Here is a 22609-nt window from a genome sequence, read left to right as displayed (position 1 = left end):
GCTAGTGACTTGCTTAAGGAAGAAGAAGAAGAAAAGGAAAAAGAAAAGAAAAGAAAGAATAAATGTAATAAGATTATTAAAAAATTAAAAGAAAAATTAAAAGTCATAAAATAAAATTTGAAAATCGTATCAAATGCATCACCAAATATTTTCAAATTCTCAAAATTCGTTCATGAAACATAATTAGAATAAACTATTTCTCAATATAAAAAATTATTTTCGAAAATAAAATAGTTATCAAATCACCCTAGAAGGTTCTCGAGTTTTCAAGCCCGTCGAGAAGTACCGCAAAGTCCAAGCACCGAATGGAAAAGAAGTTCCCCTTCGAGGAGAAGTTCAAACTTCAAACGAGGGGAGGACAAAAGAACGCCAAAAGGCCAAAGCCGAAATTACGGTTATGCCCTCGGTCCAGCTGCGAAGACCGCGTGCCCCCTTTTTCCGTCTCGCTGGAAATTTCTCGCTCGATTCCCAGGAGGAGAAGAATCGCCCAAAATCCTCATCGCCATCGCCATCGCCGTCGTCGTCGTCATCGTCGTCTAGGGCTTCTCTCTCTTCTCTGATCTGATCAGCTTCTCTCGTCGCGATCTAGAGAGAAAGAGCGAGGGGAAATGGAAGAAGGGATGGAGCGATGGAAGGTGCAGCTCGAGGACTGGGCCGGCCAGCTCCGGGAATTGCTCCACCCCTGCCTCCAGCACGTCCACCAGATCCCCCCCGCCCAGCTCTACGCCGCCATCGCCGTCCTCTCCCTCACCGCCCTCTTCCTCCTCTCCCGTAAGTCCCGTCCCCCCCTAGCTGCTGATTTAGCCCTAAATCTCCTTCTTCGGAGGTCGGCATTGCGATGGGAGTAAATTTTTTTTTTTTTTCCTTTTTTTGGGGGGCTCGCAGTGAGGCTGTTTAAGCGGAAGAAGTCCAACACCATCGTGCTCGCGGGGCTCAGCGAGCGGCAAGACCGTCCTCTTTCATCAAGTGAGCACCTTTCCACGTGCCCCTTTTGGTTTTGAACAATTGGGTTTTCGGAATCTTGGTTGCAATCGAGTTCTTGAGGGGAATTGGCATTTTGAATTGTGCCCTTATGGCTTGTCATGAAGATGTGGGTTCTACGGGATGTGGTTGGTCGAGAGAAATCGAGTTGAACATTGCTCGAAATGAGTAGTTTCTCTGCAAAGTTCTGGTCTTGTGGTTTGGGCTCTGGTTAACATGCGAAATTCTGTGAGGAGCTAGATCTCTTGGTAGTGGGTTTTGAATTTGAGGATCCTTTCTTCTTAAATTGAATGCGTCTGGTCTGAATTGTTCGACCAACTTATCCCGTCTACGTCTCTGTTCTTATCATACTTGTGATAAATGTTTTAGTTTTACTGCTTTAGCGTTTTGTTTCTTGAAGACTTTTCTCACCTTCTGATGTCCATGTCAGCTGCGAGATGGATCTTCGCATCAGGGCACGGTCACTTCGATGGAGCCAAATGAGGGCACTTTCGTGCTGCACTCCGAGACCTCGAAGGTCATTAATTTTTTCCTATGCTTGCATCTGCAGTATATTGATACTATTTTTGTCATCACTTTAAAGAGCTCTTGATGTTTCGCCTTGACATCTTCACAATAGTTATCTGCTGCCGAGATGTCCGGTATCTAGAGACGTGTCCATATACTTGCTTTGGTGATGGTTTTGTCGTAATGTTGATGAATCCATCTGTCTCCTTCCAGAAAGGCAAAATAAGACCTGTTCATGTCATTGATGTTCCTGGCCATTCTCGTCTGAGGCCCAAACTAGATGAGGTTTTGCCACTGGCTGCTGGCATAGTTTTTGTTGTTGACGCTGCTGGATTTTTTGCCAAATTGCCGTTCAGCTTCCGTATGTACTGCGTCCTTCCACATAGTTTGGATTAACTTGTGCTCTTGGCGCATTGTGATGTATTCTATTGTGACTGACAGCTCAAAATCTTAAAAATAGGTACCTGTATGATATTTTGACAAATGCCAGTGTTGTCAAGAAGAAAATTCCCATCTGCATCCTGTGCAATAAGACTGACAAAGTGACTGCACATACTAAGGACTTCATTCGCAAGCAACTGGAGAAGGAACTGTATGGTTTCATATTCTTGACTTTGCTTTTTAGCTGAGATTATCTACTTTCTTGCGTGCTTCAAGTGGCATCGATGAGAACTATATTGCCTGCCATAAACAAACTTGATGTTATCATTTAGATTACATTTTATGTGTTGGCGTACCATTCCTAGTGTGGTTCACAAATCCAAGATACAGTAATTGTGTTTTTGTATTGGTAAATCCACATGAAGTGCGATAAATGATATTTTTATATAGTAAAATTACAACCCGTTCAAACTGATTTTCCAGCACAAAAGTTATGTTTACTGTGCTGGATGAGTCTTACCACCAATTGCACCATGCATAGAGGCTGTCTAGACAAGCCCATGTTAAATGATCTCCTGAGGAGTGGAAGTTTACGCCCAACTACATTTCTTCCATTAGAAACACAACCTTTTTTCCCAAGTAGGTGTGGAATTCGTGAAAAGTGGTTATACGCACAATCTTTTGTTTATGATCTCTAAAAGCAAGTAAATTTTTTCTATTCTATCAACGAGTACATTCATCGGTGAATACAGTAAAAAATAAAAAAATTCAGAGTATAGAAATGTAGTTATACAAGTCCACAGCACTAATAGAATTATGGCGATGTGGCATGAAGTACAATGTTAAATACTAAGACCTATCTTGATGATTGTGACCAAAACTTACTGGAGACTCACAGGATCGTAATATAAATAAATAAATTCCTCATTCTTGTTGAATGTCTGAGACCAGTTACAAATTGGTATTCTGCTCAATTCTGTGATATCGTAATCTGATTCATGAATACTGCACATATGTACATGGACAACTTGTGGCCTTTGTTCTTATAGATTTGCCTCTCTTTATCGACAGTGACAAATTAAGGGCATCAAGAAGTGCAATATCAGCAGCTGATATTGCCAATGACTTCACCCTTGGAATATCGGGAGAAGCTTTTGCATTTACTCAGTGCCACAACAGGGTTACAGTCGCGGAAGCTTCTGGTCTGACAGGAGAAATAGCTCAAGTGGAAGAGTTCATTAGGGAACATGTAAAGCCCTAACAATGGTAACACCTTCAGGCATTAGACGTCCGGTGAACTTGCTGTGATTATCAGATGAACATCGAGAAGCTGTAAAATTCCTACTTAGGTGCTTGAGGCAGAGTACAATGAAGAATATTGTTGAGGACAAATTTTTTTTTTCCCCTTCTTTCAGGGGCTTTGACTGCGATTGTCCAAATATGGTAGAATTGATTCTTTCAGTTAGATGGGGCTTTGATTACCCGTGGCTCTTCTGGGTACTGTAAAATGATTGTGGATATGGGGTTGTGGTGTCCAATTTCTTCACTCACAGCTTTATTCTGTACTTTGCCTTGGACTTTTGGTGCCGTATGCTTCTATAGCATTTTCACTTAGATATATATATTATATATTATATATATATATATATATATATATATATATATATACTTTAATGAACAGTTGGTTGTTTCTTAGAGATATAATGCGAAGATCCGACATATCGATAAGTCCTGTTTCTGACACAACCTACTTTGAATCAGAAGAAACAATCGGGATCCTTTAAGACCTATTACAGGTCCTCTTCCATATCACTTGCCTTGCGTGCATAGATGCAAAGGTCATATCAAGGCTGTTCAAGAAAATAGTGATGTACGGATTCTATGAAATGCTTGTGGCAGTACAAATGTCTACCAACATTCTCATTACATGACCCGAAGATCACATAACAACCTTGCTACACATTTAGCTATACATTTGAGACATGTTTCAGTTGCAATGAATGAAATTTCAGGTCCATTTTATGGGTGAAAATGCCATCTTTATGCGATTAAAATCGAAGATGACCCAACCATAATATGATTCCATTTCAACATCTCGATTTTGAAGGTTAACTATCTGGTCTTTTCTGATCCTGGGAAAGTTTCTCCGTTAAACGATCAACAGGTAATGATCCGAGGGGAGCCGACCAGTCTGCCTCTTCAAAGGGATCATCCTCGCAAAAATCATCATACTCATCACTGTCACCGAAAGGAAAGCCATCTTCGCCATAGTCCTCACTTTGAGAAGTAGAACCATCTTCATATGCTGCCACTGAACTACCAGTGGCGCGTTCACTTGACAAAACTAATGCAGGGTATGAATGCTCCGTAGCCTGTGTGATCCCTTCAAACTCCTCCACTCTCTTTAAAAGATCATCAGGGCTGAGGTTTAAGTCATTTAGCAACAATGCCTTGCTTGTTTCAATTGCACGCTCCCATAAGGATGTCATTTTAGGGCTAGAAATGACTTTATTCACATCTCTAACCTTGCAAGCATCATCAGTTTCGCCTGAAAATTGATGATCCAGTCAGAACAGAAACATATTATGCCCGCAAGGAAACAAGGAGATAACTGACAAAAGAATATGTATGGCACGATAGACACATAGGAACCAGAAACTATTGTGAAGAGATGATCAAGCTGTTAGCATGCGAACTTCAGATAAGCAGTGAAGATGCCATGAGTTTCACATATACAGACTGCCTACCATCACACAGTACCGGTGATTTCCTCCATCACCTCAGGTGACGCCGTCAACAGAATTTTGGCAAAGCTCAGGTGAATTTATCTTTCCCCAATGCCTAGCTACATAGCTTGGGGCTACAACGGGCAATTAGGTTTATGACTTCCCTTAGACAAAACTTCACTCTCAAGGACTAGAAAAAAGTCACCGTTGTCTTTAGTTAATGCATGCATTACCTAATATATTGCCTACAAAAGTCTTGCATTAACATTACCTTTTTCAGCAAGAGGAACAGTTGGTTCTGGGTACATAGATTTCCAATCTTTTCCCTCCACATCAATATCTGTTCATCATCAAAAGAAAGCAGCACACATGGAACCAAATCCTGCTTGGAAAAAGAAGGTAGTGAAGTGTCAAGAAAGAAAGTTTGTGTGGTAACAAAAAACTCTAAGAAACAATGAAGTGAAGTGGATAATATAAACTCAATCTCCAATGGAGACACCCGACAGAAAGATGAACCCTGTGAAAATGAATTGATCTTCTATTTTGTCCGTAAAATCCTTGGAACTTTTAACTTTTCAGGCAAAAAGAAGAACGAAAGCTAGAGTGGATAGATGGACTGTCAGCCAATACGCTGTCACAAATATACTAATGGAACATGAACATAGGAGGAAAACACAGCTTGTGGGACCTTCTCTTGATTGCAAGATTAAGCCTGGTCTACAATGAGCTCAACTTGCTGGTTATTCTTCCTTTAAAGGAAGCGATATGAATACTTTAAGGCTCTCAGTAAAAAAAGAAAAAAAAGAAAAAATCCTGGATCACTGGACCGTCCAAGAATGTCCGTGTCTATTGACGGGCACATAAGTCTGATTTCACAAATGTTCTTTTTTTTATAAGTACAGAGGCAAACCATAAGGCTATAAAGCAAGAAAATTAGCAGAGAAGACAGAATTGTCATCAATTTGAGGTCTTTTGAAATTTCAATAGCATAAATGGGTGCACCTTCTGACTAAAATGTAAAAGCACCAGGCAATGAAGAAAGTTCTGTGGACAATTAAGAATGTCAGACACGGAAGAATAATGCATATGATAGGAATCACGACCTTAAGCTTAGCTCCTAATTTCTTGTAGTCACTAGCATGCATTCCCCGGCAGTCGATCTTCACCAATGGACTTCCTTCGAAAGCATTTCTTACATCCTTTACGAGCGTTAAATATATTCCATTTTTTGCTGCATAAGAGACAAGTAATCAATGGTTAGAACCAACTACATGGGAATTACACAGCCTTAATTTTGCTGCAGAAACATACTCTCATGCAGATCAGACAAGAAATTCAATGCATAGTGCAAAGTCAAAACTAGAAGCTACAAAAGTACATACAACCAATGAAAACTCATCAAGATGAAACATTATGAGGGTTGTGAACAAGTTCATAAAATAAGATAGACGATCTGAAACGATGGGAGAATTTACCCTTAATGCATAATTCAGATCATGCCCTGAAATGTATAGACAAAGTAAGGTGTATACAAATTGATGTATATTTTTTGCACTTTCAGAAGATGCTCACACGCTCATTCAGACAGTCTATCAAGTTAACATGCTAGAGAAAGCAGCGGATTCATCGAACAGGTAACTACTCTTTGTTAGTAAGACAGGAAGAAAAGGAGGTTATAATCATGAATCTGATTGGTTATAGAGTAGCTGCTCAGACGAATTATTTATCACTTACCTAATTTACAAATTGGCAAAAGATTTTTGCCTCTTTTCCTTAAATTATCGGCTTCAGCTTTTGTGAGTCCTTCTGGAGCTTCCTGAATAAGCTTCGGGTAAACTGGAGCAGCTGGCTTCCAAAGCATCAATGGATATTGGGGACGAGTGCGGTAATTGTAGTTTCTGCCACGGAAAAGATAAACGATGCCGCCAACTCTATGAATGATTCTACCTCCAGTCTTTTCCTAAATCAAGACACTAGTGTTTCAATTTCTTTCGCAATAACCTATAATAATGGCTTTGATATTGCACCAAAAACTGCAGAGATCAAATCCTCGGGCAAATTTCCTAAACCATTAGCATAGTTGAACATAAGAACTCCAATTGGTCAAAGTATAAAAAAGAGCTAAAAGCTAAAACGCATATCCATGCAAATGCACTGACAAGCACATTATCTATTCACACATTGATAAGAAAGGGATATTAGGGTACTGCCAATTATAATGTTTATCTTACAAGAGACTCCGGGTAAGTTTGGGAAAAGATGGATCTTCCCTAGAATTTGCTAAAAGCATTGTCTTGCATACAAAAAGTAAGGAACTAAACAGCAATTGCATTGATACAATGAAAGACTAAAAGCATTGTCTTGCATACAAAAAGTAACTAAACAACAATTGCATTGATACAGTGAAAAATGATCAGTATCTTTCGGACCGCGCAAACCGTGAACAAGAAACAGAAATTGCATCAAACTGACCTCGAGATGCTGGCAGACATTATCCATATCCACCGTCGGGACTCCCCGGCAACGGACCTTACAGACTCGCCGTCTCTTCCAATGCGAGTGCACAAGCTCCAGCATATTATGAGTCAGCCCATCTCTACCTAAACCCCATGAACACTTCTCAAAATCTATAAAAAGAACACGAAATGCACCAATCTATATCGACGTAAACTAAAAACTCTAGGACACTAACCAAGATTAACCTGGCGATTATCAGACAAGTGAGGCTTGACCAGCATCTTAATCTCCCACCTCTTGAGGGCTCCCCAGGATCTCCTCCTCGTCCTCCCGTCCTTGGGGCGCTGCCCCAGGTGGAACGGCCCCGGCATCTCCACGTACTTCACCCCCTTCTTCCCCGGCGGGGGCGGGTCGAACGAGTCGAAGAGCGGGATCTTCTTCTGCTTCTTGGAGCCCTTCAGGGGGGCCTTCCCGGTCCACGGCCGCGGCATCGTCGGGGGCGCGAAGGGCAGGAAGGCGGGCTCCCGCATGGCGAGCGGACGAGCGCTCGGGGTCTCGGAGTAGCTGTACTGGAACTCGAAGGGGCGCCCGGGAGGAGGTAGGAGACGCCGGACTCGCCGACGACGACGGAGCGGTCGCCGTCGGAGGAGACCACCGGGGAGTCGGGCCTGATGGGCTTGTAGTAGCGGGAGTTGCGGTGGGGGTCTTGAAGGCCGGGTTGGGGGAGGAGGAGGAGGAGGGGGTTTTGGGTTTTCTTGGACTTGAGAGGTGGTGGGTACTTGGGGATAGGGATGGGCGGGGAGCGGCTGGAGGAGGAGTTGCCGGTGGTGGCGGTGGGCGGCGGCGGGGGTGGCGGGTGGAGGGGAGGGAGGGGAAGAGGTTGGGGTTGAGTAGCTTAGGAGAGCTGGCATTGATGGAGATGGTGGAGGTGAGGGAGGAGGAGGGAGGGAAATGGTGGAGAGGAGGAGATAAGAGTTTGGGAAGATTTTTGCAGTTTTCTTTCCAGTTGAGGTGGGAAACAGAGGGGATTTGTAGTCTTTGTGGGTAATAAATAAAAGGTGGAGAAAAGAAATTGTGGGAGTTGTGATGCTTTTATTTTTTGATGGTTTTTTTATTTATTGAATTTTTGTGTTTTGGCCACCCTTTTGATTTAGAATTGAGTATCATTTACTTGCATCTTCTCCTTCCCCATGTTCGTCTTGATCAATAAATATTTTCTGCCTCTCAATATTCATTTTCTTTCAAAACAAATCAGTTCTGGATCCTTTACCTTTTCTGTCGTTCCTGATCTTCACTCTCCTAATCAATGTCAAATAATGGTATTTCGATCAACTTTGGAGGAATTTTAAAAATATTGTACAATTGAATTATGAAATTGACATATAGACTGATGTAAGTGAACATTTCTTCAGATGTGTTCTATTCAATATCTCTTAAAAATTCATCGCATTAATGAATATATAAATTCATAGACCAATTTTGAGTGGTGACTAATTGTATGTGATTATATTATTATAGGTTAGTAATGTTAATATTTTGCCTAATTGGATCGAGGCGACCAATTCTAGAGAAGCGAGCTTCCGGATCTCTTTTGAAATTGTTTGAGCCATATTTCTATTCTGCTTAACCCGTGAGGAGAGATTTGAATGTTTACTTATTTGTTGAACCATAATCCCTAAGGCCAAGGGTAAAGTAAGAAGAGATGCTCCGTTGACTCAACTTGCCTTTTACATAGAGCACAAAGAGGTTTAGGTAACATTCTTCACTCATACAAATTTTCCGCTGTAGAGAGTCCATTTTGACATATTTGTCACTAAAATAATCTAGTGTTTGGGGTTGCATGTGTATTTCAAATTCTAGAGGAATGATGTAGAGGATGAAGCCAAGCTCTGTTTTCATTTTATCTCTTTAGTTTTGAGTAAGTTGTAGCACCTCTTTACTGAGTATTTATATGACCCAGTGTAAGTCTAGATCAATTGGTCTTGTAGTGATTGGGTTCACAGAGAAATTGTGATGATCTTTTGAATTGTGTCCTCATCAAATAAGCCATTTGGCTTCTTTACCCAAAAATAAATAAGCCATTTGGCTTGGCTATATCCCATGTGCTCTCTACGTAATTTAAAAGAGCTATTACAATCTTTGGCTCATCTCTTGCTGCTGGTCATCCTATTACTCCTCGATTTAGCAATTAATCTTCCCCAATTCTAATGTTTTCCTTTGATCCTACCATCCACTTAACTACATTGGAAATAGCCCCTCTCCCTACTAACAGGCTTTGCCACTCCAAGAAGGCCCATTCCCTCTTTTTGCATGCCAAAAGTCCCTACAAGGGAAATAGACTCCTTTGAGGACTTGGCTCCATAAAAATGAATAATCTCACATCATTCTCCAAGTTTGTTCGTCAAGCATGGCTTTGTTGACTGTGAGCAAGTCTTTAAATCTCATTTCTCCATGATCTTTTTTCAACTTCAAAGAAACCCAATTTTTCTAATGTATTCCTGAATGTGATTCACTATTTTTCCGTTGGGAATTTTTTTTTCTGTTCTATTGCTTTACCAATAAAAAAAAATGGAAATTGGAATTGTGAAAATGGATGAAGTATATCACGAAATTGCTTACACCAACGGCTTTAATAAAATCTCCTTTTCCACCTTTGAAAATAATTTTTATTTCCAACTTCCTAGCTTCATATCACTCCCTAAAGTATAGCTGAACATTTGTTTCTTTGTATCCCCCAATTAGAAGGCATTCCTAGGTACTTATCTACAAGGAAGCATGGACACGTTTAGAGGGCCTTCGTGTCGTGTCGGACACCCCGACACATGTCGGACACCATTGGACATGCGGTCAACATGTGTTGGAGTTTCCAACACGTGGTTAATTCTTTCCGACATGCGCGTCGGAGCGTGTCTAGAGGTTTGTGGGTGGATTTGTAGGTGTGAAGTGAAGAAGGTGATGGAGGGTGGAGGCAAGAGAGCCAAGGTAGCGTTGCGAGTGACGGCGAGGGAGGGCTACGACTGCCGACTGTAGCACCGACTGCAACGTGGAGAAGGTTGTGACCACTGATTGCAACGCCGAGATCGAAACCACAATGCCGCGATGGAGGGTTGGACGCGAGGCTACGACGGCAAAGGGGGGAATGGCGGTGAGGTAGCGGCGAGAGAGGTGGAGACCGAGCAAGGGAGAGGATAAAGAAGGCGATTGCTAGGGTTTTTGCTCTTTGGGCTGTTACTTTACTGATTGTTTTTTCAATTTTTGGAAGAAGAGCAAGGAGAGAGACGACGCGTTGACGGCTTCTGGGGAAGAAAGAAAGCCTCATGCAGCGTGACTTTGGGAAGTGACAAGCGCAGGCGGTGGGTGGGGTGGGGGAAGAAAATAGAGGCTGAAATAAATGGGTAGGACCCATTTAGCCCTAAAAAAAAATATTGAACGTTAAATAACTTTATTAATACATGGTAAGACTAAAAAATAAATAAATAGACAGGTTAAAAATTTATTTCGAAAAATAAAAGCACTAGATGTTAAATAATGATAAATTTTGATCATCGTAGAAAAATATAAATTTATTTTGACTCTAATCTCTCATTAGTTATTTATTTTATCGATAACTTTTGTTAAAGTCAAAAATGTCTTTCCAATTTTTTATGAATAAATTTATTAATGTTATTAGTATAGATTTATTATAGGCTTTTTATTATTTATTTATGAATTTGAATAAATTAATTTAAATATAATAATTAATCATGTATATATAAAATTATTTATTTAATATATAACGTGTCGGAACGTGTTAAAATTCTTTACTTTTTGAGAAATGACGTGTTGGCGTATCGTGTCGTGTCGTGTTATGTCGCGTGTCCATGTGAGTGCTACATAGCTTATCTATTCTCTCTAATTCTAGAATTTGCAATCTATGTGCTATATTTGCTTTCAAGTGATGGGGGTAGCCCGCCCCAAAGTAAATCCCTAATTTGTTGAGATAAATCTCTTAGCCTGAGACAAAATAGTATTGGTGCAGTGCTTTCGCTAAATTTTGACATTCTCGGATATTTTCATCTAGAAAAAAGATGAAATCATTCTCCCATACAAGATGCGACAGGGTGGGATAATATCTGCTCAATTGAATTCCTTTTATGAAGCCTTCCACCACTGTCTTCTTCATTAATAAAAACAGAACATTCGCCACCAATGAGAACAAATGAGGGAGAGAGGATCACCTTGTCTTAAATCCCCAGAAGGTTGGAAAGCAAAAAGGGTTTGTTGACGAATTTTACATTGAATGAGATTGTTGTCACACGTTGCATAACCAACATTATCCATTTTCATTGAACCCCAACTTACACATATAAGCTTCCAAAAAATCTCATTATATTCTATCATATGGCTTTCTTATATCCAATGTCAGAATTGCCTGGAACCTTTTCCACCTCTTCCTAACCTTTAGATATTGCTAAATTTCCTATACTATCGAGGTAACATCTTGAATTTGACTACTACTTACAAACACACTTTGTTATTGTTCAATCAAGTTTAAAAGCCAAGTTTTGAGCCAATGGGCTATAATTTTGGAGATAATTTAGTAGGTAGATTTGCCATGGCTGATGGGATAGAGTTGATCTAAGGTTTTAGGATTTGAGATTTTTGGGACAAGAGTGAGCGGAAAATTCCATTAGAGTATTAAAACATCAGTTTGAATCTCTTCCCAGTGAAATTGTAAAAATTTACCATTAAACCAATTTGGTCCAGGAGCTTTCAATAAACTCATTTGAAAAGCAGTCTTTACCTTTCTTTAAAAGTTACTTATGCTGTTAATTATTGATTCGCATCTCTTTCTACCAATGTAGAAAGACATTACAGCATTGGGTGAAAGTTTCTGGGCCCAATTGATTGGTACAACTTTTTGAAATATTCAATTATCATTTGTTGCAACCTTTCATTATCACGGATTGATGGGTCATGCTCAGCTTTTAACAAAGAGATCTTATTTCTCAACCTACTCCAGATTGTTATCGCATGAAAGAATTTAGTATTTTTATCTTCCTCTTCATCCATTGGATTCTCGATCTCATGCCCCAATTTGCATCTTTCTTTGTAAATTAAATCTTGACATGGTTGAGTTTGAAATTTCTTGGAGTTCCTCCTTCAAAAGAGTAATTTTATGATTACAGTTTCAAAATAGAGTTAAGCTCCATTTTTTTTTCAAGTCCATTGCCACTTTGTTTAGCCTTCTTGGTAGATCTACATTTATCACACTAGAGGATGACCAAGATGTTTTAACTGTCTGCTTATACGTTATGTCGTCGAACCAACATTCTTCTATTTTGAACTCCCTTCTTTTTTATTTTTTTTATTGGATTTTCAGTGTTGGCCAACAAAATAGGGCTGTGGTCGAAACCAATAGCTGGCTACTAGATACTTAATTCTCTATTCAAAATTACTGATTACTTGATCCAGTTTTTCTTTTACAAAGGCATCTCCCTCTATTATTTTCCAATGTGAATGCATAGGCTTTGCAATCTATATCAATTAAACCACAAGCGTTTAAGCAATCATAGAGAGGTATCATTCTATATTGTTTACGTTTCCTCTTTCCTACCTTTTCCCAATGGTAAAGCACTTCAATGAAATTATCTAAACAAACCCCTGAGGGAGGTTGTTTATATTTTTGATTGCCTTTAAATTGCTACATAGTTGGAACTTTCTTGGAAAGTCATTTGGAGCATGAATAAATGTGACCCGCATATGTCTCATTTTTCCCACTTTTTTATAAATCAGGTCCACAAACAATGTTGAAGTAAAATCAATATATAAATGAAAGAGATCACCCAAAAATGGCTAGACTCCATTAATCCCCATTGAATTTATCACAAAGAGTGTTGAAATATAAATGCTTCTTTACTCTTTTAACTACCGCTTTCTTTTTATGTTTCCAGTAATAAAACTATTTTGGGCCTTTCTTGAGCCATCAAGGCTCTTAAATTCTAGTCTATTAAAGGAGTGCCAAGCCCTTGATCGATCCAACTTAAGAACTTTATTTGTCACCCGAGGGCTTATTAGGCTAGCTACCAAAGCCCATATTTCGTTGTTTTCAAATATGTAACCAGGAGTTTCAAGTAATTGGGTCTCATCTAGTTAGATGAGAGTTGGAGATGGGGTTTTGATTAGAGCTGGACCCCCCTGTTTTTTAATTGAGGGGGTTTTAGGTTCCTTGTTGCACTTTTCTTTTATGCTTTATGTATTGATTTGTTCTAGCATCATGCCCTTACCCTTTTCTCGGGTGGGTTCCATGAGCAAAAGTATTCCCTCCTCCGCATTCAAATTAAAAAATTTATGTGCATTGTTTTCAGCATGTTGAGCAAACAAGGGTTCAGTCCCTTGCATTTTTGATTTTCTCGTAGGTTGAGAAGGACTTGATTGAACTCCCTCCACCGGCAATTCTCATTTTTGGCGTATTGGAGTTTCAAGGATAATTTCTTGAGGTCCATTTTCATTCACTCCTTTTGGTAGACCACTTTCCAGAAAGGGCTATGATCCAAATTTTCTTTTTCTAGCCAACTTCCAAAACAACTTCCCATGTTCATCGTAAACTTTCCTCATTATGAGGAATATCAAGAGAGAAATTTGCATAGTGCCAAATTTTACCACACGATTAGCAAAAGACAGGCAATCTTTCATATTTAAAATCAAGCCAGATCTTCTTGCTACTATGTCGAGCCAAATACTCCACTTTTAGTTTGTCATGAGTATCCAACTCTACTCTTGCTTTCATAATTTTTTTCACTACTCTTGGCACTTTCTCCAGTGAGCTAGTTATTTTTTCCATAATTTGAACAAAGTTTCATTCGAGTGGGAAGCTAAAATTCTTACCCAAAAGCACAAGTTTTGAATTCATAATCCACTGGAGGGGTGGGGGTGGGGGGGGGGGAGGAGGAGTAATAAATGATTTCAGAAAGACCAGGGTTCTCCTTCTTGTCGTGACCCATTCTCTCCGCCACCTAGCCCTTGGGGAGAGGAAGAAGGGAAATGTCAAATTTAGGAGTACTTGATCACGGGAGTTACCTCATGGTTCTCATCCACGGAGGCATTATAATCTTGCCTTCCGGGCGAACTTTTTGTGAGTTCTCTCACATATGGTCGCAAACTCTTCCAAACTCATACCTTGCATGATAGTGGAGTGTTGTGATCCATACCATATGGACAACACATCTCGAGAGAAAAAGTTGGGTGTGGATATCGGATTTTGGGGGTACCTTTACCATATTAAACGCTCTCAATAGTACGCTTTGCTCATGAGGATGATATCACTTTATCCTTTAGGGTACTGCCACATCAAGTATACTAAATCTTGGTAACACTTATCAAGATTCATAGCCCTTGTGACGAGTTCAATTATTCAGTCTAATTATTTAAGTCAACCTAGAAATAAGACGGGAGTCGCCATTAGCCTTATTTTTGAGGGGTCGGCTAGAAAACCCAATTAAGGGTTGAGAGTGGTCCATCGATTTTTACGCAACTAGATATTTAGATTTGGGGACTTGGGTTATGCTAATATTTATATTAGTGCTCTTTCGGTACTTAATAGTATGTCGTGTTACTTAAGGTGTCTACGCATTATTATTATTATTATTATTATTATTATTATTATTATTATTATTATTATTATTATTATTATTATTATTATTATTATTATTATTATTATTATTATTATTATTATTATTATTATTATTATTATTATTATTATTATTATTATTATTATTATTATTATTATTATTATTATTATTATTATTATTATTATTATTATTATTATTATTATTATTATTATTATTATTATTATTATTATTATTATTATTATTATTATTATTATTATTATTATTATTATTATTTTTTACTTTTTAGGGATCATTTATCTTAAACTAGGTGGCAATGTGTGGAAAATCATTTTTGTGCCGTTCTATTTCTAAGGACAAAAGAAAATAATAAATTGAATTGAAAGTACAAGATAGTAAGTAATAGCCAATGAAAGCAGTAAATCTATCATGTAATTCTAACAAAGATAAAAAGGGAAATGAAATAAAAGGACAAGAAAGAAAGGAACTCGCAACTCGTCAGGTTTTTATACAAACAAGAGAAACTCGATACATATATTGGGGATGAATGGTACAAAAGCATGGTCGGAATAGACATCGACCTTCCGTTGTCTTTGTGATCTCTTTATATTTGGGTTCCTAATCTTAACATGGTCTAAGAATTATAACTAGGTACATGAAATGAAAAGAAACAATCATACACATAAAAAAACACCAAAATCACGATATAAGGCCAAGATCAATCAATCGAGTAAAACAAGGTTTTAAAATTAACAAAATTTAAGCCTTGGGGGCGCCCTTTGCAATTCATGCGTAGGCTCCTCTAGACACTTATCTGATTCATTTTCACGACTTATAGCCATTATTGACCATTTGTATTATCGCATGGCCAATAATGCTTATAAGTTCCTAATAAAGCATTTCATATGATTCCCAGGATTTCCCCTTGGTATTACGCATTGCTACTAACATACATTTAGAATTCACATGCGTTACATGAATTAAACATGCACGCAGGCCTTTTAAGCCTTATTTCCCAATCAATCAACCAAGGTGAGTGAACTGTCGGCAGGTCACTTATTACCAAGGCATGCACCAATCGCGGGTACAAGTATTTCTAATGAATGAGGTGATTATATATATGAGGGGTACATGTGATGTTTCAAAAATAGGTTTTGAAATCATCGAGACATTTTTGAGACAAGATGATTTCTTGGCTATGGAACGCATTCAATTGTCAAGGCTAGTTTAGGACTCGCATAAATGCACTTATGGGCATTGAAAACATTTTGAATACATTCCGAACCGTGACTTTCACAATGTCAAATTGAGTATTGAAAAGAATTTGAAGACATTTTAGACTGAGGAAAATCTAGGCTATGGAATGCATTTAATTGTCAAGGTTAAACCGGAGCTCACATAAATACACTCACAAGCATCACGAGTATTTTAAATATGGTCCAAATTGTGATTTTCCTAAGATAAATCAATTATTGAGAAAAAGGTTTAAAAGACTTGCTTTTGGAAACATCACATGTACCAAAGTGGTTTCGAGATGCCATTTAGAAGATCAATTTATTAAAAATCATTTGACAATGAAAATCGAAGGATTTGAAACAATTTTTATGAAGATGATATGCCTTAATATCATACATACGTTAGCTTAAAAAGCCTATTTAATTAATCATAACCAAATACTTATAACAGGAATTTTCAGAGCAAGCACAGCAAATCAATAAAATTGGGTGATATCCATTGATGAACTAGCTATAAAAAAATTACCTAACATGTACAACATAATATGTAATAATTTTTGTGAAGAAAGTTTTCCTAAATGAGCTAAACATGATTTTATAAAAATCAGATAACAAGCAATAACATATCAGAAAATTGCCAAAACAGCAGAACACCATGTCATTGCAATCAAGATTTAACCTACAAAAAGGGGTCTAAAATCACGAAAGTTTTCCACAACATAGCCAACAAAGTAACAAACAAAATTTATTGAGGGATTGGCTAAAAATACCTATCAAAAAATTAGTACGAAAATGTTAAATTTCTATCTAAACTGGGGCAAAAAAAAAAAGGACTGGCATTTAATCCTTAGTGAAAGTTCTAGTCTAGATTAAGAAAATGAAAAATGGACCTAATGACGAGAAATTTGCATGAAATCAACGGAATTTGAAACTTTTAGGTGTGCTTTACAACTTCCTCGAAGGCCCTGGGTTCAATCAAGGTCAACTTGGTGCTCTAAGACCCAGGTTTCTAAAAGTGTGCATGTTAGTCACTAAAAACCAGAACATAGACATACATTATTAAGCCTCCAAATCATTCATGTAATGCACAAATGGTACGAAGATCACATACATGGCTTAGAATTGGATGCTACAAGTGATTAGGGGAATCTTTTAACCCTAAGTCGGCATATGAGAACATCATATAATTCAATATTAATACAAGATGATTTAAAATTTATAGTGACATGCTTGAAGGTTCCTAAGTATAACTAGCACAATTGTGATATGATTTTCATATACGAAATGACATTCGAATATGGTGAACTACATATGCACACAAAGTTTGTAATATGTAGTTCAAATGTCATGAAGGCAATAACGTGAAATTTGGCCTCTAAAAGACCCAAACAAGCATAAAAATGCATGCACATGACAAGATTTTAGTCCCACAGTAAGAGCTGAGAGCATGCATAGTTTCGATCACTTAAGGATATGTACAAATCCAACCAAAGATATGCCATATGGAATGAATGACAGCAAACATTTTCCGTTCAGAACTCAAAACCTAAATGCGATCACATGGATGATGACGAAAATGACGAAAATGGCAAAATAGATATGCAGTATTAACTTTTCTAGTTGCAGCAGCATCCATGCACGTTTACATATGCAGTTGACATATCAAATGATGTCAAAATCATACAAATACTACATCGATAGAAAGCATATGATATATATTTTATTCTTCATGAAGGCCCTAAGGTCAAGCAAACTCAATTTCATGCTTAAATTTGCCTAAATTTGCCTCAGACAAATGCAGGACAGATAGATACATACCTAGATCTAGGAGGTTTTGGCTTACCAAAACATGTCCAAAAAATATGAAAAAATAGAAGGACATTTTTGAGACAATGACGAACAAGTTTCATGAATAAAAATTCATCAAAAAATGAACACAGAAGTCAGGAAAAAAATAATAAAAATCTGAGGCGGACTAAAGACAGTACCTAAAGAGCATCAAGAATATATAGAAATTGAGCATATTGTAATATACTTTTCAGGAGATAAATGTTGGCCATTTGGGCCGTGCAACCTATTGATTCGAAGCTCTTGGATTCTATTTTCTGTGTCTGAAAGAGCTCGAGTCGAAATAAGGCTATTTAAGGCATCGTTTAAGCCAAAACAACAAGCATACCATAGACGCACGATATTTGTAGATTTAGATTCAAATCGATCATTCAATCAAGAACTTGCATTCAATCAATCTTCAATTTCAGCAAATCATCGATTAAGCTAATCAACAATATATCTAATCATTTTATGAAACTCTAAGTACCAATCCTAGCTCTGGTTAGTTATTCTAATCTCACTTCATTGGATTTAAGCTTAGAATATTACATATTGTATGATTTCGTTGACTCTTAACCTAATCAAATGAAGCTTTCTTGCCAGAGCATGAACAAACCTCTAAGGGACTTCGGATGGATCTCGTGGATCGTAAAAAAGCTAGACCAGAAACCGATTGAATCGGATAGGCATTGATTCACATGATCAAAGACAACCGGTCCGATTTGGATTAGCTTAAATCACCGATAGAAGAAGAGGCCACCAGGGTCTTTGGTGACCAATCTGCCAATTCTCAACCGCGGCGAGGTCGGGGACTCTCTTATGAAGTGATCGGTGGTGATCGGAAGCACCGGAGATAATGGGATTACTCTGGTTTGTACTAGAGTTGGCACTGCTCCAAATCCAATTGGTATGGATCGTTGGGAGGGAAATCGATCGATCAAGGGCCTACAAAGGGAGATCCGACTCACCTCCGCCTACCCGAACCTAGAGCACAAGCGATGAAGGAGGCTAAGGTGATCGGAGGAACCGAGGATCACTGCTGATCGTCGATTTGGTGATCTAAAGTAGAATCGGTCCACTCGGATTGGTCTTGAAGGTTGCTGGAGAGAAGAGATCATCGGACCTATTCTAGTGACCGTTCAGCTAAAACCCAACCACTAGAGGGTCAAGGACTCATTCAAGGGAACAACGAGATTGATCGGATGACAAGCCAATAGCCGCCGGCCATCGATCAAGCCTTTGAATCGGTTGGAATCCGTTCTGCCACTGATCTTCTTCACTGCAGCTGAGGAAGATTGGACGGATGAAACCAAACGCCTTCCAGCCTTGTTGCTGTTCTAATTCGGGAGAGGAAGAGGTCAAGACCACCAAGGGGGTTGGCGGTGGCTGGCAGCTTGCCGATGTAAGGCTGATCATAGCGGCAAGGAGAGAGAGAGAGAGAGAGAGAGAGAGAGTCGGTTAGGGAGAGAGGGAAAAGAAAGAGAGGAGAGAATTGTTCGAGAGATAAACTTTCTATAAAATGAGCCCCTTGCATTTTGGAGGGAAAATGGTATTTATAACATTCTCAAATCGGTTGATCTCAGCCATTGGTTCAATCCGACGATTGAAATCCTAATCTAGTGGATAAAACATGAATTTAAAGTTTAATTATCATCTAGAGGTGGAGTGGAAAACCGAAAATTCTCGTCTTGTCGAGTTTTCTCTCTATCAATGGATAGAGTTCTTCTTCTACGTTAACTCTGTTTCCTCATCAGCTTGCTATCACTTCGCCGTCGCAATGCGAGTGGCAATTCATCACCTTCCTATTCTCTCTTCTTCCTGTCCATCCTCTCAGCAGCTTTACCCACGCCCGCACACTACCCTTTTCTCCACTTAGCTCATCTTTCCTGCTTTTTGATCTTTCATCATCTGGGTCTCTCCTCATCTACATGTCCACATTTTCTCTGTATACGGCCTTTATCTTCTGAGGCAACTTACCCTATCTCGCAATGGCTTCATGAATTTTGGTTTTACTTTCGGGTTTCAAGCCATCTGCATGTCCACCTTTTTTCAGTATACGTCTTCATCTTATAAGGCGACAATCCCTCTTTGGTAATGGCTAGTGACGATGATACGATGCATATCGAATTGCAGCACTCGTCAAAAATTGGGACGTTTATGCTCAGAAAAAGAAATTGATGAATGGCATGTTCAACCCCCACCTGAAGCAGTTGAGGAATGCAAGTTGACATTAATCGGTAAGATTCATTCGAATCCTACTTTTAACCTCCAAGCTTTCCAATCGGTATTGAAGAGGGCATGGAAGTCCGAGAAAGTTGATATCCTGCAGCGAGAAGAGGGCATTTATCTAGCAAAATTCCGGTCTCAAACTGAAAAACAAAGAATCCTAGAAACTGGACCTTGGCAATTTTCGAGACATCTCATTAATTTCAAACCTTGGGTAGCCAACACCCCCTCTCGCACCGTTATGATTTTTCCACCCGTGCGTTTCCGGGTCCAGTCATTGGACTACCTCTCGAATGCTGTACATATGATATGATTCGTAAGGCGCAAGTACGCTTGGCACTGTTTTGCAAATAAAATCAGATTTTGTACCTGGTTCCACTCGAGAGCGTGTCGAGCACGAGTCGAGCCGCTTTTATCCGAACCATTGAAGGTCGATAGACTCATTAAATACAATAACCAAACTCTATGGCTGGATTTCAGGTATGAAATGTTACCTCACTACTGTTACTCCTGTGGTCGATTGGGCCATTACACTGACTTCTGTCTGTCTATACCTTTTGAGGAGACTATGATCACTGACTCTGAGAAAACACCTTATGGTCCCTGGATGAAAGCTGAAGTTCAGCAATATAGCCCATACTGGAAAGTTTTCTATGGACAATCATCTAGGGAGGAGGAAAGGGAGGAATCAGTACCTGAGACACCTCTTTCCAATGTTCAACCCCTCCCTCTTTTACCACCACCTCTCCCCCAAGTACCTATTCCTGCGCATCAAATGAAATCCACCGTATCAAAGGGTCATTTCGCAACATTGAACTCGCATTCCCCATCACATCATAATATTACTACTGCTTTAATTCCTGCGGAGGACAAGCTTAAAGGAGTGCAAATTCAGACCTCGCTTCCCAAGAAAAGAAAGGCAAAAGTGCTCATCGAGTATTAAAATAGGTCCCGCAAAGAAACCTAGACGTTATACACCATATGACATACCTGGAGGGCATCTGGGAGGCTTTGATGATTCACTCTTATTGGATACACCAATTGTAATGGCGACTGAAGAAAACATATGGGCGTCGGTGGCTGGCCCACAATAGCCACCTGTGCAAAGATGAAAATTATCAGTTAGAACTGTCAGGGTTTGGGCAATCCCCTGACAGTTCAAGCTTTAAAAGCCCTAATGGCAAAAGAAAAGCCTGACTTGTTGTTTTTTATGGAAACAAAGAATGGTGATGATGTTTTATTTCGTTTGAAACATACCTTGCGTTTTTTGCATCTTCGAGTATTCAGCCCTGTTGGCTCTGCGGGTGGCTTGGCCCTTTTTTGGAATGATGGCTTTCAGTTGACTGAATTCACCTCCTCTCAGCATTATTTTGATTTCATCAGCCAGGACATTTCGGAAGGAAGGTCCATGAGGATTACTTGTCTTCATGCTCCTGCAGTTTATCAAGATCGTCAGTATCTTTGGCAGACTTTGAGACAGAATAGCAGATCCAATGCTTTACCTTGGGTTTGCCTTGGTGATTTTAATGAAATTCTTCACCGTTGGGAGAAAATGGGATCTCGACCTGCTGACTCTTATCGCTTGTCTTCTTTTCAAGAGGTTCTCAATGATTGCAGCTTGCTGGATCTTCCTTCTCATGGCTGCGCATTCACTTGGTCCAACAATCGAGATGGGGATGCATTGGTAAAGGAACGTCTTGATCGAGCTGTCTGCACTGCTGACTGGCGCGTTATGTTCCCAAATGCTCAGGTGATTGCACTCCCCGTAGTAGGATCGCACCGTAGTCCACTTGTTTTAAATACAAAACCTTGAATGGTTCAAGAAAAAGACATTTTACCTTTGAAGTCTTCCGAATCGTGGATCCCGATTGTCGCTCGCTCATTCAAACCTCTTGGCAATCCGGTTCAAGAAAGGACTCTCCTCTATCAGCAAAAACTACGTGCGGTTGCTATTGATTTATCCATTTGGAGTCGTAAGAGGTTCTCCCACAACATACAACAGCAACGCAATTGGAGCACCAGCTAGAAATGCCGACTAACCAATACCCTACCTCTCTAAATCGTGCACAAAGAACAACTTTTAAAAGCGAGAACTTCACAAAGTATGGCAGAGGGAAGAGCAATATTGGGCGATGCGTTCTCGGATAAATTGGTTAAGGTGGGGAGATCGCAATACTAGATTTTTTCATGCCACTACTCTCCAAAGACGACAACGTAATCATATTTTAGTATTGCGAGAAAACCATCAACAATGGATTCGGGATCCTGACCAACTCCAACAAATGACTACAGATTATTTTTCACTCCTATACACAACCTCTGGCCCTCGCTGTTATGACCAGATTCTACAACAATGTCCACAGATGGTTACCACAGAAATGAACAACATGCTTTTAGCACAGGTAACAATGGAATAAGTAAAAGAGGCCACTTTTCAGTTAGGTGCTTCAAAAGCCCCAGGTCCCGATGGTTTGACTGGTATGTTCTATCAATCTCATTAGGAGGTTCTTAAGGAAGATATTTATCGGGCAGTTCAGCTATTTTTCAATTCTCGATCATTACTGGTGGACTTAAATAGAACTGCTATAACGTTGATCCCCAAAACCCCAAACCCAGAATGCTTGGATTAATATCGACCTATTAGCTTGTGCAACTATGC

The 22609-nt window shown here is 39.3% G+C and overlaps 2 protein-coding genes across 2 annotated transcripts; one reads left to right on the top strand and one right to left on the bottom strand.

The window, feature by feature from the left end:
• The first annotated feature begins 363 nt into the window (after positions 1-363).
• Positions 364-3496, top strand: LOC104414174 (signal recognition particle receptor subunit beta). Its single transcript, XM_039316263.1, is given in 8 exon segments — positions 364-771; positions 886-937; positions 939-966; positions 1412-1498; positions 1702-1815; positions 1817-1860; positions 1949-2080; positions 2941-3496. Coding segments are annotated over 8 exon segments (810 nt in total). The 5' UTR covers positions 364-608; the 3' UTR covers positions 3131-3496.
• A 224-nt stretch (positions 3497-3720) lies between these two features.
• Positions 3721-21589, bottom strand: LOC104417033 (CRS2-associated factor 2, chloroplastic). Its single transcript, XM_039317940.1, is given in 11 exon segments — positions 3721-4420; positions 4858-4923; positions 4926-4977; positions 5699-5826; positions 6330-6555; positions 7068-7195; positions 7288-7638; positions 7641-7946; positions 20941-21048; positions 21208-21383; positions 21453-21589. Coding segments are annotated over 11 exon segments (2121 nt in total). The 3' UTR covers positions 3721-3977.
• Positions 21590-22609: the final 1020 nt, after the last annotated feature.

This window comes from Eucalyptus grandis, chromosome 7 (assembly GCF_016545825.1).
Source record: "Eucalyptus grandis isolate ANBG69807.140 chromosome 7, ASM1654582v1, whole genome shotgun sequence".
NCBI classification, from domain to species: domain Eukaryota; kingdom Viridiplantae; phylum Streptophyta; class Magnoliopsida; order Myrtales; family Myrtaceae; genus Eucalyptus; species Eucalyptus grandis.
This window is presented reverse-complemented; position numbering and strand designations above follow the sequence as displayed.